Source organism: Macrotis lagotis, chromosome 1, assembly GCF_037893015.1.
Source record: "Macrotis lagotis isolate mMagLag1 chromosome 1, bilby.v1.9.chrom.fasta, whole genome shotgun sequence".
Lineage (NCBI taxonomy): Eukaryota > Metazoa > Chordata > Mammalia > Peramelemorphia > Peramelidae > Macrotis > Macrotis lagotis.
In genome coordinates, this window is record NC_133658.1 from 473,497,796 (window position 1) to 473,520,587 (window position 22,792).

At 34.4% G+C, this 22,792-nt stretch overlaps 1 protein-coding gene across 1 annotated transcript in view; it reads left to right on the forward strand.

The window, feature by feature from the left end:
• MXRA5 (matrix remodeling associated 5) overlaps positions 1-22,792 on the forward strand; it is a 42,820-nt gene that overhangs the window by 11,151 nt on the left and 8,877 nt on the right. The window contains exons 3-6 of the mRNA XM_074213619.1: positions 1,604-1,733; positions 1,950-2,340; positions 7,415-12,688; positions 17,607-18,507. Coding sequence (XP_074069720.1) covers positions 1,604-1,733; positions 1,950-2,340; positions 7,415-12,688; positions 17,607-18,507 — 6,696 coding nt within the window. The remainder of the gene's footprint in view (positions 1-1,603; positions 1,734-1,949; positions 2,341-7,414; positions 12,689-17,606; positions 18,508-22,792) is intronic.

Here is a 22,792-nt window from a genome sequence, read left to right on the forward strand (position 1 = left end):
AGAGAACAGATTTAAGTTGTGATCATTAAGAAAGGAATATTTGAAAACCTGGTCCATTTATATATTACAATAGTGCCATCTGTTTTTCTTTTGATAAGATAGTATTATGTAATAATTTGAGTTTTAAGATGGTTTTCTGAAGTCTTTGATGTTATAGCAAAGAATATTATTGTTGCTGGAGATTACATTTCCTGTTCTGAAAGATTTTAGCTTATTCTATAGTTGGTTATAATGAGAAATAATATATATCCTTGACTCTGGCCTTACCTCTATTGATTTTAAGATTAATAGTCTAGCACTCAATACATCTTTTTCCAGGAAAATATCATAAACAAAGTCTTGAGGAACTTAATATCTAGTTATTCTCTCTCTCTCCCTGTATATATAGATAGATAGATAGATAGATAGATATCATTACATATGCACATATGCAACATAAGCACATATTTTCCTGGAGTTTCAGTATTTAGACAGTCACCCCTTACCCTTCTTGATCAAATATTTTATAATGTAAAATGAGAAACTTTTTGGTCTCTTGATTTAAAGTACTTCTATTGAGGGAGAGTAGTTTGGCATTGCCTATATATATACATATATATATATATATATATATATATATATATATATATATATGTGTGTGTGTGTGTGTGTGTGTGTATGTGTGTGTATTATATATATACATATATTTATATTTACACATACATACATACATACATATTGTTCCCAATCTCTGTCCCCGTTTATTTCAAAACTGAATCTTTAGTGTTTAAATCTTAAAAGTTTCAGAAGTGGGAATAAACAGTGATATGGGTTTTCTAGCCTAAAAAATAAAAATATTGCTGGTAAATATATTTGTAGATTCTGAACCTTTGTAGATTTCAATGGCTATAATCTTTGATCAATTCATTCTGTGAAGCATTGTGAAGAAAAATTTCCAAAGGCTTCTTCTGTTGCCTCTATTTTTGGTGACTGTATTCTGCTACTTGAGAGGTAGCAACATGGTACTTCTGATGGCATCTCTTGTCAATTTATTCCGAACCAGATCAGATGCCAATCATTACTGCCATTTCTGAGGTGTATGTGTATGGCTATATGTACAGTGCTATACACTGACTGCCTCCTACTAAACTATTACAGCATTCAAACTATCCTGTCTAACATCTTCAAAAGAAATTCAACCTCCATACACACAAGTCAAGTTTCCCATACATATTTGAGTGAAACATATACATTCATTCATACACTTTACTACCTCTTAATGAGGAAGCATATGGATCAGTAACTATCAAACTTTTATTTCAATTTTATTTCTTTTTTATTTCTAAATAAAACAACAACAAAGAACAATGACTGGTTAATTGAATTGTTAAATGTGAGAGTAAAAATTCCAGTGACCAGCTTCCAACTGAATATAGTCTCATAAAAATGCTTCATTTAACTTTTGGATGCTGTATTTCATTGAAACAAAGGTGAACTGGTGTTCTTTAGGATCTGAGCCAATTTAACTTTAAAATTTCTAGCTAGTTAACTTGCACCTGGGCAAGCAGAACAGTGGATGGTTCATGTATGCATTCTAACAATGAATTGTTTCTTTATTCTCCAGATTTAATAGCATACAGTCCATATCAGAAAACTCATTTGCAGGACTTACCAAACTGGAATTGCTCATGATTCATGGCAATGACATCCCAAGCATACCTAATGGAGCTTTAAAAGATCTAATCTCTCTTCAGGTAAAACTTGTAATTTATGAATACCATTAATTATAGCCAATGTAATTCATTAACAAGGAATGAAAAAAGTATATTTCTCTAATTATCATTAAAATGGCCATTTTTTGACATTTAAAGAAGTACTACATAATTATTTCATTATCCTTTGTTTTTGTTTCTTAAAACTTTTCTTTGACATTTAAACATGAGCAATAATATTCTTTCATGTCATTGTAGGTCTTCAAGTTCAGCTACAATAAGTTGAGAGTCATAACAGCACAAACCCTCTGGGGGCTTTCAAGTTTAATGAGACTACATATTGACCACAATAAGATTGAATTCATCCATCCACAAGCCTTTAATGGTTTAACTTCCTTGAGGTTACTCCATTTAGAAGGAAATTTGCTTCATCAGCTTCATCCTAGCACATTTTCCACATTTACCTTTCTGGATTATTTTAAACTTTCCACAATAAGACACCTTTACCTATCTGAAAATGTCATCAGAACTCTGCCTGTTGGAATGTTCTCAAACATGCCACTTCTGGAAAATCTTTACCTTCATGGAAATCCGTGGTCTTGTGACTGTGGGTTAAAATGGCTCCTTGAATGGGATGCAAGATCTAAAGGTAAACATTCAATATGATTTCGTCAACATTTATTAAATGCTTACTCCTCATATTATTATTTTATTAGAATTAGCAGTTATTTATTAGGTGTCTACTATATATAGGACAACACTCTGCCTGCCTACTATTAAGATATTACAATATTCAAATCATAGTATCTGGGCATGTACAAAAAAAATTCAAGCACCTTATATGGAACCAAGTTTACCCATTCATACTTCAATACACACACACACACACAAATACACTCATATACATATATGTATCTTTTCAAAATGAAAATTTGATTGCTTATATGAAAATTTAGAATATTGTCCTTTAGGGCAATGCATATTACGTGAGACATTCATAAACTAGGTTAAATTCAGAGGAGGGTCAGGATGATGAATGATCTGAAAACCATGTTATCTGACAAATAGTAGAGGGAAGTATAATGCTGAGAAGTGAGAGATGGGAAAGCATCATCATCAAAACTTTGAGGAATTGCCATCAAAAAATATAAAACCAAACCATTGAGATTTTAAATTTAACTATTAAACAGATCACTTCATTAACAACAGATTTTTAAAAAAAAGTTTTATCAAAACATCACTGCTATAATATTGAGCAATCTAACAGCTTTATAGAATCTCTGAAACTCAGAATTTCAGATTTAGAAGGGACTTATATGTCTACTCCTCTGATAAATGGGAACACACTAGCTTCTCTGGCATCTCAAAACTTAGAAGTAAAATATTAAATGATAAAAGCATAAGAGAGATACAGCTCCAGAGGACAGAGTTAGAGGGAGAGTAAGTTGAAAGGGAGACACAATTCTGTTCAGTATGAGAGAGATGAAGCATTCATTAAGTTATGCTAAGCATTGGAAATGCAAATAAATTCTTGCAACAAAGTCTTTTCATTCAAAGAGCTTGCATGCTAATGGGGAAGTCAACACATAAAGGGAAGTTGGAATGAAGTGTGTGGGATTATATGTGGAAATTGCCAGAAGTGGTGTAGAGGCCTAGTTTTGGAGAAGATGAGGCAAACACATACTTTATGAGGGCCTGGTATCATAGGGAACAAATGAAGATTCTGCTTGAAGGAGCCTGAGCAATGGTTGGAAAATAGTTGAATTTAGGGAATCTGAATGAGAATTTTTAATGTTTCCTCTAAAATCAAATGGACTGACTCCCAGAATAGTAACTCTCTAAAACAAATGATGTGTGTCCTATACTAAGTCAGAGTTCTAACTAAAGTGCCTTCTAATTTTTCAGTTTTGTGATTTTAATTAGATACTTGACTGCCAAATATTAGTGATCTCAAAAGCTCAAAGAATGTGGAAATGACACCTATCAAAGAATGCCTACATTCTAGAGAATTACATGGGATTTTAGTTAGGGAGAAATGTAAAACAAATGTTATGACAGGAGGAAAGTAGCATGGAAGTAAAAGAAAGTTAAAGAAAAGTTGAAGAAAACTTTGCAAAGGTGGGGAAAATACATATCTTTGAAGCTATGACAGCACAGGTATGAGGTGAGAGATGACAATCTTCATGGTTTTCTGTTTAAAAACACTTTCTTTTCCAGGAAAGATTCAAGATTACTTTCTCTTAAAAGAGTGACAAAATTGAAGAATTTCTCTAAGTATAGAAATCACTGAAGTGCAATTAGTCCAATTTTGTATTTATGTCAGATGATGAATGTACCTGAAAAACATTTGCGATGTCATTTATGGAATGAGAGTGGTAATATATAATTAATTCTAATACAATAAGGATCTTCACACTGATCTTAAGGGATCAGAGTTTGGATTTGGATTATTGTAAATGTCTAAAGGGAAATAATAATAATAATAGTTAGTGATTTAAGATTTTAAAAGTAATTTAAATACAGTACCTCATTTGATCTCAACAACTCTGTGAGGTAAGTATTCCAGTTATTATTATCCCCATTTTACAGATTAGGAAGCTCAGGCTGAGAGGTGAAATTATTTGTCCTGGATTCAACAACTACTAGGGTGGCTAAAACTGAATTCAGACCCAGGTTTTCCTGATTTCAAGCCCAACACTTCATCATCTATATACCATGTTGCTCTGTGGCATCCAAGCCAATTAAAATCAGCAAACACTTTTAAGTATTTACTACTTACATGGAACTACAAAGATGAAATTGGCACAGACTTCATGGACCTCAAAATCTAATAGAGGCAAGACAACTTGAACAGGTAGAATCTGGAAAAGTCAAGGGAGAACACCTCAATTCTTAATCTGGGTGGGTTAAGTCATTATCATCTAAAATTATGATTGAATTTCACATTTACCATAGCAACAGAATTATCTTTTTTCCTTTTTATTTAAGATAAAATACATAAAATAAGAAAAATAAATTAGATGAGGCATATTTCAAACTGAAAGTGTCTCCTTTGAACTTTAACATTATTTTAATGACTCTGTCAGATCACGATCTCATATACCAGCATGTACTTATTTCTCTACAGAAATTGAGGGCATAATTGGCTGATCTTAGAATCACAAATGATTAACTAGTAAGGAACCCAGAGTCAGTTGCCCTAACTTTTTTTGTTAAAGGTATCTTTTTTTAAAAAAAATTTAGAAAGGTTTTATTTATTTTGAGTTTTACAATTATTCCCCCAATCTTGCTTCTCTCTCCCCACCCCTCACAGAAGGCAGTTTGCTAGTCTTTACATCATTCCCATTGTATGCATTGATCCAAGTTGAATGTGATGAGAGAGAGAAATAATATCCTTAAGGAAGAAACATATAGTATGAAATATAACAGAATTACATAATAAGGCAACTTTTTTTTTTAAATTACAGGTAGTAGTCCTTGGTCTTTGTTCAAACTACACAATTCTTTCTCAGGATACAGATGGCATTCTCCATCACAAATACTCCAAAATGTGCCTGATTATTACCCTGTTGGTATGAGCAAGTCCATTAAGGTTGATCATCATTCCCATGTTGCTGTTAGGTTGTACAGTGTTCTTCTGGTTCTGCCCATCTCGTTCAACATCACTTCATGCAAATCCTTTCAGACTTCCCTGAATTCCCATCCATCCTAGGTTCTAATAGAACAATAGTGTTTGATCACATACCACAGTTTGTTAAGCCATTTCCCAATTGATAGACATTCCCTCAGTTTCCATTTCTTTGCCACCACAAACAGAGCTGCTATGAGCATTTTTGTACAGGTGATGTTTTTACTCTTTTTCATAATCTTTTCAGGGTATAAACCCAGTAGTTGTAATGCTGGATCAAAGGGTATGCACATTTTTATTGCCATGTGGGCATAATTCCAAATTGCTCTCTAGAAAGTTTGAATGAGTTTATAATTCCACCAACAATGTATTAGTGTCCCAGATTTTCCCACATCTCTTCTAATATTGATGATTGTCCTTTCTGGTCATTTTGGCCAGTCTGAGAGGTGTGAGGTGGTACATCAGAAATGTTTTAATTTGTTTTTCTCTAATAATTAGTGATTTAGAGTAATTTTTCATGTAACTATGGATTGCTTTGATTTCCTCATCTGTAAATGCCTTTGCATATCTTTTGATCATTTATCTATTGGGCATGGCTTGTCTTTTTTTTTTTAAATTTGACTCAGTTCTCTGTATATTTTAGCAGAGTCCTTTGTCAGAAACACTGGTCATAAAAATTGTTTCCCAATTTACTATGTTTCTTTTGATCTTGGTTACAGTGATTTTCTCTGTGCAAAAGCTTATTAATTTAATGTAATCAAAATTATCTAGTTTGGTTAGATAACTTTTTCCTTAAAATTTCCATCTTCCTGAGTAAAGAAGGCTCATGGTTTAAATTGTCCAAATGACCAATGAATTTGTCTGCCCCTCCTCAACATCTAATGTAATTATTATGCCCTGTTTCTTACATTTATCATACTGGTTTGAATAAGTAGTGACCTCTAATATGGCCACCATCATGTGATACAAATATATTGTGCTTTTGTATATTACAATTTTTCCATCCAAGTGCAAAATATTGATTCATACTAATTGTGTTGACTTGCTGAAAACAGGAGTATTTTATTTTTGACTTTTTTCCCACAGTGCCTATTATAGTGCCTTGCATAAATTAAGCATTTAATAAATGCTTGCTAAAATTAATTGACAATAATTATTGGTCTATAAGACCAATTGTAATTGCGTAACTGTCCCATTAAGTATTTCAATTGTAACTGAATCCTCAAAATATATATTCTTTAACCACAATTCAGCAGAATTAATCATTTCACTTGAGGTTTATGCAATAGCTTCAAGTCTCTACCTTGTCACCTGGGCAACTTCTCTTTTAGACTCTTCATTGTTCCTTAGCATCTATTTATAAAGTGAAAAGAAAATGTCTGTCATAAATATTGTAACTTCTGTTTCAGGATAAATGGAATCAGAGATTGAAATACTAACACAATTTTGTTTTGGATTATCTATGTTTTTCACTTATTTGTTTTACTTTTCAACAAATAGCCTTTCCAAATTGGAAATTTTAAGGAAATCACGGGATTTTAAAGATAGACATGGCTTTATATATTATCTAGTCAATGCTATGTAGCCTAGTCTTTTTCCTTGGTCCAGTTCTTACTCCATTTTTTAATCTTCCATTGGAACCATGATCTCATCCATGTGAGTTTCCATTTATGCCTTCTCAATTTATTTAATTCTTTTGCATGCCCTAGGTAGCAATTTCCAATATATCACACATTTATTTTAAATTATATATAATCACCAAAATGAAGATAATTCTAATACTAAAAGTTAGAGGCATTGTGGCATAGTGAATAGTAAGTTGAATTTGAAATTTGGAGATCATTGTTCTGAATCCCACTATAGATACTTAGTAGTCATATTTTCATAGGTGATTCATTTTCCACAGCCTATAAAATAGAGATATGATAATTTGTATTACCTAACCCACAAGGTTGTAATGCAGAAATATATTACAAATTAATATTTAAATGTGAATTATTATTTTTATTGGACTGGCTATGTGATTATACATTCTTTAGTGTATTAAATTGGTTATTATTGTGATCATTAAATTGATTTACCTGTTTTATTTCAGGGATTTTGAAATGTAAAAAGGACAAAGCATATGAAGGTGGTCAGCTGTGTTCTACGTGTTCCAGCCCCAAGCATCTGAATAAGCAGGAGATTCACAATTTGAAAGACATTGTTTGTACTAAACCTGTCATACAATCTCCTTTCAAACAGAACATCAGTAGTAGCAGCCATGAAGAGGAGGGTGAGGAAGAGGAGGAGGAGGAAGAGGAGGACAGCTCTCTCTCTCTGGAAGAAATTCAGTTCTCTCCTTGGAACATTACTTTAAATATGACTGATGAACATGGAAATATGGTGAACTTAGCTTGTGAAATCAAGAAACCCACAGATGTTTTAAAAATTCAACTAAACCAAAGTGATCCCCAGGAAATTGATATTAATGCTACCATTGCCTTGGAATTACAATGCCCAATGAATCGAGAAAATTATGAGAAACTATGGAAATTGATAGCTTATTATAGTGAAGTTCCAGTAACATTACAACGAGAAATCATGCTTAGCAAAGACCCTAAAGTCAGTTACCAATACAGACAAGATACAAATGATGATGCCCTCTACTACACAGGGGTGAAAGCCCATATTCTTGCTGAACCATCATGGGTGATGCAACCATCTGTAGATATTCAGCTGAATCGGCGCCAGAGTACTGCCAAAAAAGTACTGCTATCATTATATACACAGTTTTCACAAATAATCCCAATCAAAGACTTAAGGCAGGAGAGGAGTAAAACCTGGGTAATGATTGAGCAAGGTGAAAAAGTGAAAACAGCTCAAACTGTAGTTGAAGGGTCTGTCTGCCACTTGAGCTGCAATGTGAAAGCCTCAGAAAGTCCAAATTTCCTATGGGTGCTTCCTGATGGTTCCATGTTGAAGGCTCCATTTAATGATCAAGACAGTAGATTTTCTGTCCTTAGCAGTGGTCAGCTCATTATAAAATCTGTAGGTCGTTCTGACTCAGGTTTATACCAATGTATTGCTCAAGTGAGGGATGAGATGGACAGAATGATATACAGAATTTCTGTCCAACCTCCTGTCATTCAGCCAACCAAAAGACACATGGTAATAATTGAAAAAAATCCCAAGGAATCAGTCATGTTGCCCTGTAATGCCACAGCAATACCTGATGCTGAGCTTAGTTGGCTTCTACCAAATAAACAGATATTAAATGGATTGTCTAACTCAACACATGCTTATATGTTAGAAAATGGAACTTTATTCATCCCTAATGGTCAAAACAATGACAGTGGCTATTACAAATGTATAGCTGTCAATCAACAAGGAGTGGACCATTTTATTGTTAAGGTGATGGTGAATAAGAAAGGAGCAAACAAATCATCAAAAAGAGGCCAACTAAGAAAGCGCCCAGGTTCTAAGATTGTTTCCAAAATAAGAGATAATGTGATAGAGGATGAAGGGGGCTCAGGCATAGAAGAAACAGATCATTCTGTCAGGAGAATCCTTATTCCAAAAGACCAAGAAGTATCTAGTAAATCAAGGAATGATTCTGTCTCCAGGACACAGAATAAAAAAAATAAAAAAGGCAGGAGGAAAATGAAACATTGGAAGGAGTTAGAAAGAGACCCAGAGAGTACTGTTGCAGAAGGTCGAAGAGTGTTTGAATCCCGAAGGAGAATAAACATGGCAAACAAACAGATTAATCCACAGCACTGGGCAGACATTTTGGCTAAGGTACGTAGAAAGAATCTTTCCAAGAGTACAGCAGTACCTCATACTGATTCTATCTTTAAAACAACAGCAATTCCATCAATAAGACAGAAAGTTACACTTCCACCTCCAATTAACAGCCCTCCCTTGAAACATGCTGTGCAGATAGGACCCAATATGGAAGAGTCCTCAGCATCTGAATCTCTTTTTGGTGAAGATGAACTTGTTTCAGTAACAATTACTTCAGCAATTACTGACCAGACTGAGTCCAGAATACTTCTTCCTGAAGCAAAAGTAACACACACCCAAGTGGAAGAGTCAAAAGCTTATGGGACTCTGGAAACTCCTAAGTCTCCACATGTTTCAGAAAATCCCTCTGCGTGGACTGAACCCACAACAACAATCTATTTACCCTCTAAGTCAACTTATTCTTCACCACTTCAGAATGCTTTTCCTGAGGATCCAACCAATGAGGAAATAGCAGAAAGTTGGTCTACAGCAGATAATATTGATTCCACAACAGGTCCTGTATCAAATCAGGGTGAGCTGCCATTGGATACCATTATCTTGGCAGAGTCTGAGACCATGACATACATTTACCCAGACTTAAAAACAGATTCACAACTCAACAATGGCGATGGTGAAGACCCACCATCCATTCAATTCATTCCAATACACTCAGCTGGAGTGGATGAGGTTGATCGCCCTAGTATTGAATCAAATGGTTTAGATCCTTCAACTTTGCCATTTGAAGACCTACTCTCTGGGGACCACAATATCCCAACACATAAATATCCACAGGTAAAAATCAAGAAAGCTCAAAGAATTAGCAATAGGCCAGACATTCATGACAACTCCTCAGTTCACCAGGATACTGATAAAGAATATGAGACAACTCAAGAGTGGGGAAAAGTGGAACAAGTATCAATGAGCAACAGAATTTCTGAGAGCGCCAGAGAAGATGTTGTATCTGCCACAGTATCTGAATTTCCATATAATGCAGTAAGTACTGCTGTTCCCCTTTTGGAGCCTGAGCAGATGACATCTATGACTACTGATGAAAAGATTATCACAACACCAGCCATTACAACTGTCCATACAAAGTACCCTCTGTCTAGTTCATTGATAACACAACATCCCCGGAGAAGGCCTAATGGGAGAAAAAGATTAAGACCTCACAAACTTCATCGGAAAAAGCCAATTCTGCCAACTGTTTTTGCTCTTGCAGAGACATCATTTAGTCCAAGAATTCTTGTGACTGAACCAAAGATTGAAAACAAAGTAGATAGTTCACTTGTTTCTATTCCTTGGGTTGAAAATAAAACTACTATTTCAAAACAGTTAGAAAGGAAGAAATATGAAGAGACAGTTACGAAAGGAGTATCACGTAGAAAATTTACAAAGAGACCAAAGTTAAATCAGGCAACAACTACCACAGTAGCCTCTGTTGATATTGAAACAGAAACAAGCATTTTTCTTACAAGTAAACTCATTACATCTATGACAGACACTATGCAAACCATAGACCTTACTACTGCTCCTTTGACAACCAAGGTCTCACACAAGAAAAGACCAAAAGAATATATGACTACAACTCCCTCTACTACAGAAATACATTTATCCCCCCATCAAGTGCAAGAAATAACTTCACACATGCATAAGAATTTGTTTGATGTGCATTCAGACAATGAAGAAATTGAAACTGATTATCGAGCCACAGAGAGCAATGGCTATGAAATCAGAACTGTGACCTCCAGTGAATTATTGCCTCGTGTTGTGTCACCTTCTGAAGTCACAGATAGCAATGGCTATGAAACCAGAACTGTGACCCCCAGTGAATTATTGCCTGGTGTTGTGTCACCCTCTGAAGTAACAGATAGCAATGGCTATGAAACCAGAACTGTGACCCCCAGTGAATCATTGCCTGGTGTTGTGTCATCCTCTGACTCAGTTCACTCAGAGGTTACAAAATTTCAAAAAGAATTCCTTGGTTTGCAGACTCCTAGTACATCAAACTGGATGCCTAAAAGGATAGTTCAGAACACCACACTTGGTTCAATATTGCAGCAAGGTGTTCCTGTAACTAGCTCTCAAGAAAACAGTAAAGATGCATCAGTTTTCAAAGAAACACAGAGATCAGATTTTCTTTCCAAATTTACAACACTAACTGAAGTTCCTGACCCATCTCAGCAGAAAGAAAAATATACGTCCTCTGTTCCCTCAAATAGAAAAAAAGAATATCCTTCAGGTCAAACAGAAATCACTGCCCAAGAAAGTCCTATTGGACAAGATCCTAAGAAGGCATCAGCTGTTACACATTCCATAATAAAATTAGTCAATCATGTTGTCACTTCTAAACCATCTAAGGAGATAACATCCATAATTCCAGTATCTCCATCTCCATTGGAGCAGATGCCATCTCCAATTGCCTTGATACCTTTTGCAGAATCTACCACAATGCCATCTTTACTTTTTTCAAGCATGTCTAGTACATCCACGCAAATACAAATGGAGTCCAAAGAAAACATCATCTTTAATCATGTAGGGGGCCCAGAAAGTAAAACAACTGAAACAGATGATCAGAAAACAAAGTTAATTTTCAGTCCTAATGAATTTTCTACTCCCAATTTTAACCAAAATAGAATTAATTTACCTTCCAAACAATTCAAGGAAATACAGGGTAGTAGTTCCAATAACCGTTTACTTCAGGGTTCAGATCCTCCCTACCATCCAGGGAAGATGCCTGTCTTCCTACAAAGACCTGCCATAATGCCTGAAAAGCATGAGCCAAGAGTAACTGTAAGGCCACCACAAGTAACAACACAAGGCTCATCTAGACATTTTGCAACTTTCCAGCATCCTCTTTACTTTACTAATAAACCTGATATCTCATCATACCCTTCACAGAATAGTCCAGAGAAAAGACTCCCTGAAATGACCACAGTAGCAACAACTACAATGACTGTCCCATTGTCAAGGCCCAATTCAATTATTCCTAGTAGATCTGGTCATTCAAGGACCAACCAGTTTAACGGCACCCCCAAAATGTTTGGAAATAATTACATCCCTGAACAAAAAGGATCGGCTACAAAGATGCCAAGTCCTAGAATCCCTTACACAGCAAATGGAAGGCTTCCCTTTCTATTTAATAGAACTCCTACATTCACACAAGTAGTTACTCCTAAGCCCCCAGTGACTAGCCTGCCTGTCACAGTGAGTACAAGAGAGAAACAAATAACACCAGGCCTAAACAGTCAGATTACAACACAAACCTTAAGTATTCCTGGAGCACCTTCAATATTTCACAGTCTTAGTACTAGATCACCTCCTTTGATCAATTTTAAAAATACCCCTCTGGTGTTTCCTACTCAGAGAACCATTCCTCATACAGCATCTACCATTCATTCCTATAGAAATGTCCATCATAGTAATTCTAAAATCACATTCAGTGGAGGCCCTCCTGCTCCTAGTTTCTGGGCACTTGGAAAGAAGCCTCATATCATTACCAAGTCCCCTCACACCTTATCCATCATTGCTGAAACAGATGTTGTCCTCCCATGTGATGCAGCTGGAGAGCCCAAACCATTTGTTACTTGGACAAAGATTTCCACAGGTAAGATATTTAAATATATCAATTCAATCAGATCTTGTAACTGATTAGAGAGGATCCTGTAAAATAAATTTACTTGGGACTGTTCAGAAAAGGAAAGGGTTAGGGTAGATTGGGAGATCAGATAACTCACTTTCTAGGTATGTTATGAACCTGGGGAATCAGAAAGGACTTCAGTTACAATTCATACCCTCTAAGAAGGAAAAGAAAATTAGGATAGCTTTATGGCTGTATGAGATGGTTTACCAAAAATTCACTGGACAATCACTTATTACAGATAGAATATTCCCTCTTTCTATTTAGTGTCACGAAATTTCTTATATTAAAGTCTCACTCTCATGTTTTATTGCAACATGGAAATGACTCTTAGTTCTCCAAAGATATGCAAGAAGCAAAATTCTTAGGATTAGAATGCAAAAGAGTTCACAAAGGCCATTTATTCTATTAGCTTTCTAATTTTACAGTTGAGGAGACTGAGTCCTCAGAAGTTTAAACGACTTGCTTAAAATCACACAGATAGTAAATATCAGAGTCAGAACATTAACCCAAGACTATTGACTAAAAAGTCAGAACTGTTGACTCTTGCTGGGTACTACTAGTTTATGAGGACAAGATCAGTAATGAGTTGTATTTTTCTCAGTTAATGATCAACCTAACTATATCTATCTATCTATCTATAGCCATATATATATATATATATATATATATATATATATATATATATATATATATATGGAGAGAGAGAGAGAGAGAGAGAGATTTATCACTAGAAGGTTGACTATCAGGTGATTAATTTTTTTCAGCTGTATAAACTCATGAGAAACATCTACCAAGGTATGGATTAATTGTAATATGGATTGGTAGATGGGATACATAGTTAATGAAATTTTAGATTCTAGGGAAAAGCATTCCCTAAGGTCAAGGACTCTTTTTTATCTTTCCTCATTGACCATGTAAAGACAATGGTTTTGAATTTAAATCTCAAATTTTTATTCCAGATCCTAGAGGTATTTGCAATGCATTTAGTCAGTGAAACACAATCTGAGCATGACTACAGAAACTAATAAATATTTTGTCATTGGGAGAATATTGGATCTTGTGAAAATGAGAAAGATCCCTTCTATTCTATGATTCAATCAAGCAAGAAGTATTTAAATGTCTATTATATGCTATGTACTATGCAAACATATATAATGAATGTAACAAATCTTACTTTCAAGGATCTCACATTCTAAGAGGGAATGCATAAAAGTATATAAAGAATAAAAATAAATACTTAAAATTAGTTTAGAAAAATAGGTAGATGTGTAGGAAAAACATTAATAGTGGAGGGGATAAGGGGTTTCATGTATATTTCTGGCAGAAAGGACCTCAATATCAATTCATACCCTCTAAAAAGAGAAGGTGTTTGAGTCAATCTTGAAGGAATAGAGGGATTATATAAATGAGAGGCAATAAGGGAGTGTATACTATTTTATGAGAAATAGCTAATGCAGGATATGTAAGATGTAGTAACCCATGTGAGGAATAGAGAAGTCTGTTTGACTAGATCAAAGAAATCAGGGAAAGAAGCAATTTTCAATGACACTAGGAAGAGAGCTTGGGAATCAGGTTGTGAAGCAAAGTATTTAAACACTTAGGAGGAAAACCAGGATCAAGGGCTAAAAAAAGAGAGACCTTCAATTTGGGAATTAAGAATTTATTTGGCACAGTGGATAGAGCATCGACCCTGGAGTCAGGAGTACCTGAGTTCAAATCCGGCCTCAGACACTTAATAATTACCTAGCTGTGTGGCTTTGGACAAGCCACTTAATCCCACTGCCTTGCAAAAACTAAAAAAAAAGAATTTATTGACAGCAAGCAGTTTTAGCTAACTGATGAGGTCAAAATCCATACTGCAAAAGGTCACTCAGTAAGTGAATGGAGAAGTGGAGACAATGAGTACAGATTAATCCCCCTACCCCCAGAATGGCTAAAACTGGGGAAGAGAGTTGGATTATGAAAGATATTAAGGAATTATAGGGTGAATATTTATAGGTAGCAAAAAAATTAAAGTAGAAATTAAGTTAGATTAGGTAGAAAGGTTAAAACTTAAAGAGGGAGACTGATTAAAGATCCATTTGCTAGAAAGTGTCTGAGTCAGCTCCCTATGAAGAAAGATTGACCCTGGCAAGGGTAAGGGTCAACTCATTATCAGATACTAGGTAAAGGTGGAATGGATAATATAAGAGGTTTTGAGTGGAAGAGAAACAACAAAGAGGTAGGAACTGTAGAATAGCATAATTTTGTCTGTAAAGTGACGTGTGAGGTCCTCCATTGAGAGAACAGGGAGAAATGGGGGAAGTAGGAGGGTTTAATGAGAGAAAGTTGGAAGAATATCTTGTGAGGAGCAAATATTTGCTTGAATCATTGCTCAATTCAACTGAATTATAGCACTTAAGGCTTGATCACTTCATATTTTACATTGAATAGTTCTATTTTCACAGCAATCTGTGAGTATGTATACACACATAAACTTTATATATGTAGTTGTTCAGTTGTTTCATCTGTGTCCAACTCTTCATGACCCCTTTTGGAGTTTTCTTGGTAGATTTACTGGAGTGCTTTGTCACATACTTCTCCAGCACATTTTACAGATGAGGAGTTGAGTTAACAGGGTTGAGCAACTTCTCTAGAGTCACACAGAGTACAGATTTGAAATACATTGAATTTATTATTACATGAATTTAATTATTAAAATACTTTTCTTTTTAGCTGCCTTCTAAATGAAGAGTTAGGTTTTCAGATACATCACAGGTTTTTTAACCTATTTATACACCATTTCACTGTAGGACAAATAGATATGATTGATGCTTTTAAGCCAATGTCATCATACTCCAAATGGATTTCCAATGAGAATAATTTTCACCATTACCCTTTTATCCCTACAACTGACATACACAGATGTGTATATACAGATACATATGAATTAAGGGAAAATTCTCAGCTCCTCAACTGTGTTCATCTATAGTCTCTAAAAGGAAAAAAAAGAAGATGAAATTTTGTGAAGAGCGATGACTGGGGGCCATGCATTTTTAATAAATTTGAGCTCATACAGTAGTATGTGACTTTCAAGGGCCATTTATACTATAATAAAGTAGGATATCATACTGGAGAAGAGCATGATGAACTTGGAGTTAGGAAGACCAGAGTTCAAATTCTTTCTCTAATACTAGCTCTGTGAGGATGGGCAAATGACTTAACTTCTCTGCATCTCAGATATCTCTCTATGACATAACCACTAAATTATAGATAATTTAAAATCCATATCCAACTTTGATAAAAATAACCTGACTTTGATTAAAGATGCTGTGTGACTATTGTCCAGGCAAAATCTTTTATTTATCATAAATATTTTTGACTTGAGCTAAGACAAATCTCAGTTCAAAAAGAAGAAAGTAAATACAAAGGGATGATAAAGATTCTGTCACTAGGATTTTCTTTCTTCTGCATAAGATCATAGATTGTAGACACCTTATAAATCATCTAGTCAAACCAAGAATGTGCTACTAAATATTTGACAACCAGCACTCCTAAAATTAAATATACTGATGATACACTTGTTAGTCTGATCAACATTATGAACATTTTCTCCATTGATTTCTTAAGTCTAGACCAGAGTTACAACTGCAACTTGAATGCAAAATCCTACTTATTATTATTTTTGTATGACCTGCAAGTTAATAATAGGTTTAGAGTTTTAAAATAATGTTTTATTATATTTCAAAATATAGTTTGCAGGCTATAAAAATAGGAGGTGGTTGGGTTTGGTTCTTTTATCTTAACTACCTCAATCCTAGTCTTGACAATAACCAAAATAATATTTTTAGTCCTGATATTTAGTATTTATCAATTTCTGAGATATAAATACTCACATTTGAAATTTAGAAATTAGAAATTTGACATTTGACTCTCAAGAGCTTGTAAGGGTTTGCTCCAGACCCTGCTCTATCCTCATTTTACTTCAGGAGGTTGATATTTTAACCAAATTTTTATCAGTTTCCAGAGCAAGAAATAAAAACCCAGGAGAGAGATTCAAACAAGATACTAAGCAGTCTCTAGTAAGACTGGGTTTGGACCAAAGATTCTCTGTTTTTAAAATTCAGTATTCTGTTTCTAGGGAGGCCACTCTTCAGTTCTGATGATCTAGGAGTCAACAGAGTCTAGTGAAAAGATCTAACTCCAACTAGCAAGGCATAACTATGTCTATCACTTAATTCCATTGCTACAACTAAGGTTTTATCCACATGATTGTGGAAAAATCACTTAAATAATTTTTTCACAATTGATATTTTATGGTATTTTTCCTATATGTGATAAAAGTTTTTCAAAATTCATCCACATGCAAATAGATATTTTTAAACTTCATACCATCCCTCCACCTTCCCTTCCCCTTCCCCTCCCTTCAACTGCAAACAGCTTGGTGAACATTGTACATATATATTTATGTTTAATATGTTTACAGATCAGTCATTTTCTATATTAGGAATTAGGACTAAGGGAAAAGAAAGAAAACCATGAGTTAGAAAAGAAAAACATTAGAGAATTTTTTTAAAAAATGAAGGTAATGATCATTCAGATTTTGTTGGTTTTTCTTTGTTTTGTTTTGTTTTCTCTGAATGAAAATCACTTAACTCCTAAGATTTAGTTTACTCATTTGTAAAATGACACTAATAATATTTTTACTATTTATCTCAGACAGATATATGAGATTTCTTTGTAAACTCAAGACATTGCATAAATATGCTCCTGTCATGGGAACAAAATGTCACAATGGTCAATCATAATTGATAGTTATTTTAATGACTCTTTTTTTATACCTTAACTGATTTTTATCTTTTCTTTTTCTTTTTTTTTTTTTTTTTTGGAAAAACCCTCCCAGGAGCCCTTATGACACCTAACACAAGGACACAGAGGTTTGAAGTCTTAAAAAATGGTACATTCATTATTAGGAATGTCCAGCTACAAGATCGTGGTCAGTACATGTGTACTGCAAAGAATCTTCATGGTGTAGACAAAATGATTGTCACACTAGTGGTGACAGCTCAGCAGCCCCAAATATTAGCTTCCCACTATCAAGATGTCACAGTTTACCTTGGAGACACAATTGCTATGGAATGTCTGGCCAAAGGAACACCGCCCCCACAAATTTCTTGGATTTTTCCAGATAGAAAAGTATGGAGGAGTGTTTCAACAGTTGATTCCAGAATTATGCTTCATGAAAATCGTACTCTAACTATTAAAGAGGCTACCTTTTCAGACAGGGGAGTTTATAAGTGTGTTGCTAATAATGCTGCTGGGGCAGATAGCCTGGCTATCCGCCTACATGTTGTAGCTTTACCTCCCATCATTCATCAAGAGAGGCAGGAAAACATCTCACTACCTCCTGGGCTCAGTATTCATATCCACTGCACTGCCAAAGCAGCTCCTCTCCCTAATATTCGCTGGGTGATCTTTGATGGCACTCAAATTCGTCCTTCCCAATTCATCAATGGGAATTTGTTTGTCTTTCCAAATGGAACTCTTTACATTCGCAATATCTCTCCCAAGGACAGTGGAAACTATGAATGTGTGGCAGCTAATATGGTTGGGACCGCCAGGAGAACAGTTCATCTCAATGTGCAGAAGACTTCTGCCAATGCCAAGATCACCAGGAGCTCCCCTCATAAGACAGATATCACTTATGGCGGTACTCTGAGACTGAACTGCAGTGCTTCAGGGGATCCGTGGCCAAGAATCCTCTGGCGATTGCCTTCCAAGAGAATGATTGATTCACTTTTCAGGTAAGTGATAAATCCGGACTGTCAGATGATTCAGTGCAAATGATAGCCTAATGATCCCTCTTGTGAAGAATATACAAAGGTATATGGAGATTTTCCTTCCAAATCTATTGGCAGGGCCCCTCTAAAAGGGAAATAATTGGGCTTATTGGTTGATAATAAGCTTGTGGATGGCACACTGGGTCTAGAGTCAGGAAGAATTTAAATCTGGACTCAGATTCTTATTAGCCATATACCTCTGGACAGGTCACTTCTTCATCAGCAAAAAAAGGGCTATATTAATATCTACCTCCCAAGGATTCTTGCAGAGATAAGATATAATATTCACAAAGAGCTTTGTAAACCTTGAGGCATTATATAAATGCTAGTAGTTATCATTATTATAATTTATCTTAATTACCCTTTCAAATAAATCTATGTACTGGGTCACAGATATTCTCTACAAGTAAATCTCATTCACTGCCCTCTGCTCTGGTATATATGGTATAGATTAGTTATAGGAAGAATGCTGTAGAGAAAGATTCTCTTTATTTTTTTTAAGAATGATTGGGGCAGCTAGGTTGTGCAGTGGATAAAGCACCATTCTGGAGACAGGAGGACCTGAGTTCAAATCCGATCTCAGACACATGATAATTACCTAGCTGTGTGACCTTGGGCAAGTCACTTAACCCCACTGCCTTGTAAAAACTAAAAAAAAATGATTGGAAACTTTTTAAAAAGTCTGTTCATAAATTTCCCTTTTATTACTGAAATAAGATGTTCAAAATGAAATACCTCACAAGCCTTGTTTGTATCAAGCTTACTGGAAGCCTTTTTTTCACTTTCATAAATATTACCATTAAATGACAAGAAAGAATCATGGAATTTTGTTGTATTGAGATCAAAATACACATGTTGTTAGAGAATTCAAAATTAAGAAAAACAAACCAAAACAAAAGTCTATGGTTACACCCCTGCTTTTCCTCTAAAATGTCACACATTAAAAGCATTGCTGTCTTCTCTAGCACAGAGCTTTGAATATAATAACATAGCGTTAAATAAATGCTGATTGCATTTAATACATCATACCTCACCCTCTTACTTTCCTTAACCTCCTTGGAGAAGTCTGTTTTATGTGAGTCATTTTGTTGTATAGTCTGGATTGTAGAAAGTTACCTCATGACCTTTCCACTGGAGTGCAGAGATCATCACCCAAGAAACATGCATATAATGGTAAGGTTCCAAAGTATCAGTTTACAAATGGGATGTCTTTTTATTTTGTTTAAACTCTCTTGATCATTTTCCATGAAAGAGAAATATCCTGACACAACTTTCTAATATTTCTTAAACATTTGTACATTTGGATTATCAACCTGCAATACATAAAACCTACTCCTCCCCATCCCAAAAAATGTTCTAGCTGTATAAAGATACTACTATTAGGTAGATTTTTAAAGAAGATAGCATCACAGTTATTTCATTAACTTTGGCACAATCAATTGGTATTCCAACAGGAAAATGTAAAAACATGCAATTCACTTTAACATGGAACTGAACCTTTTTGAAAAATAATATGTTAACATTCATAAGCTTTCTAATGATTGTAAATGTGATTATTTTTTCCAGCTGTAGTAGGCCTAGGGTGTATGCAATTTTCAGTGTGACCGAATTTATCTTGATGATTAACAATATCCATGGCTTATTGTGCTAATTCAGCATTTTTACTCTTCTGATTCAAAGGCACGTTTTAAAAACATTCACTATGCTAGAGGTTTATATTTAAAAATTAAGTTTATTTTCAGAAGACCTATTATAGATGCACCACTAAATATCAATACAAGCAATTATGCTCAATTTGCAACAATTTATGTTCAAAAAGAATGAATGTCACCAATGTAACATGTTCACTGGTCCTGGAATCAGAGATCCTGTGTTCAAATTTCACTTCTGACACATGAGTCTTTGAGCAAATCAATAAACCTCTGAGGTTCAAATTCTTGTTTTATCAGGTGGGAGTGCAGGTTCATTTAAAACTGAGTTCTTGTAACTTTTCATTCCCATTAGAATTCTTTGCCCTTTAGTTTTGATTCACTTTTCCTTATGTTTATGTTATTATTTTATACAGTTGCAATTTCTTTATACTCAGATCTCCTGGTTCTATTTTTATTCATATTGCTTTTTAATAAAACTTTTCCAGATTTATTTATATGCTTTATGCTTGTCACTCTTAAATATGTTCTGGTATTTCATCCAATCATTAACTATTTAAATAGTTATTTATTTTGATTTTTGGATATCTATCCAGTTTTTTGTTTGTGTTTATTTTTTATAAGATAAATGATGTTGCTATAAAAATCTTTAACAGATAGAGCACTTGGAATAAATTTGGAATTATTGGGTCAAAGGATTACTATATATTCCAAAATTACAATCTATGAAGATACTTCTGGTTTTCAATTTCACAAGCAATGAATGAATGTATCTGTTTTTCTTAATATTGATAGCACTGGTTTTCGATTCTGTTAATTTGTTTTAATTTAAATTGTATGTTAATTATCCATGTGGAAGTATTAGATATAGAAATAAACTGCAAATCAGTAAGCCCTGGGTGCAAGTTCCTTTCTGAAATATATTGATCCTGTTTCACTTACTCTCTCAGTATTCCAGGTAGCTAAGGCTTTAAATGTGAAATTTACTGTCATTTCTTTATTGCTAGAAGATTTTGTTTTAACCAAGTGCTCTCTTCCCTGATGAATTTTTTTTACAATATTTTACCAGAAAAAAATTAATGTATAGTACATTGAAAGCAAAAAAAGATGTATACAGATGTTTGATTATATTATATATATAATTAGTGAGATTAAAGTAAATTATTTATGTTTGAATATTCTCAAGTAATTTTTAATAATTTGTATCCTCCTTTGAAAATTGTTATTCTTCTTTCATTATTTTTCTTCTCAGGCCTAAGAGCTACCTTTGTTCATTTTTACCAAATCTTTACATTCTATCAGGTTTTATTTGCTGTATTTGTCATAAATATTTCTCCAGTATGATTTGCTTCTTCTTTTTATCATATTGCTTTGTTATGCATTTTATATTTTATTCATTTTTTAAATGGTCTATATTTATTATTTTTAGTTTATTCATTCTTTTTATTCAAAAGAAAAAAAATCTCCCTTAACAATTGAAATTAGACCACTTTCTTCCCATTTTGCAATTCTTTTTTTTTTTAGGTTTTTGCATGGCAAATGGAGTTAAATGGCTTGCCCAAGGCCACACAGCTAGGTAATTAAATGTCTGAGGCTGCATTTGAATTCAGGTACTCCTGATTCCAGGGCCAGTGCTCTATCCATGGCACCACTTAGCCGCCCCCAATTCTTTATTTTTATGCTTGTCTATCATCTGGTTGGTTGGTTGGTTCTTATCATTTATCATCAAAGAAGACTAAAATGAAACCACTATATTAGAGAGAAGTTACAGTGTGTCCAACTGTGACTGATCAGACCGATACAAACAGTGAATGCTCTACCACAGATCAGGCACAAATAGTCCAAGTGAACACCTGAGGTGAGTCCACTTAACTAAGTATCTCATGTTTCCTTTGAGCTGCTTTAATTCTTCCATACTCATAGAGCCCAGCACCCTCTCTGATGGGGGCACGCTATGCTGAGCTGTCCTGTGCCAGTATCTCCCTTGTTAAACAATCAATTCCAAAGTTCTTAAGAGAGTCTTTCATAGTTTATCATTTAATAGAAGTCCTAATGGGAATTTCTAAGGAAATATAATTTTTAAGGAAATATTCTGTGAAATGAATGTCTGAATATATTTCCTTGTAAATTCCTAATTTTCCCCAGTCTTGAAAGCAAAAATTGCTTCATTTTTTTTACCATTGTATTCCTAGTGCAAAGAGAGTCCTTTGTTAACTGATTTGTTGACTTTTTTTTAATTAAATTTTATCTCTATCTACCCAGTTTCAATTGCATAATGTTAACCAGGACCAATTTGTGTTTCAATAATCAACGATGGTAGTTTGAATTTAATCCCATGTAGAATCTTGTTAACATTTAAGAGCAATGCTATAATAGGAAAAAAAATAGACACATCAGAGTTTGGGATGGGTATAGACTTTTCATTAAAACAGGGATTTCCCTGTTAATCAGTTCTTTCTACAAATGCTCATAGGCATTTTCCCTGAAACTTTTATCTTAAAAAGTTTCTTGAGAGTATTGCAGATTCTAGTTGCTTCCCCAAGGTCACATGACCTGTAATTATCAGAGACAGAACTTGAACCCAAGTCTTTCTGGCTCCA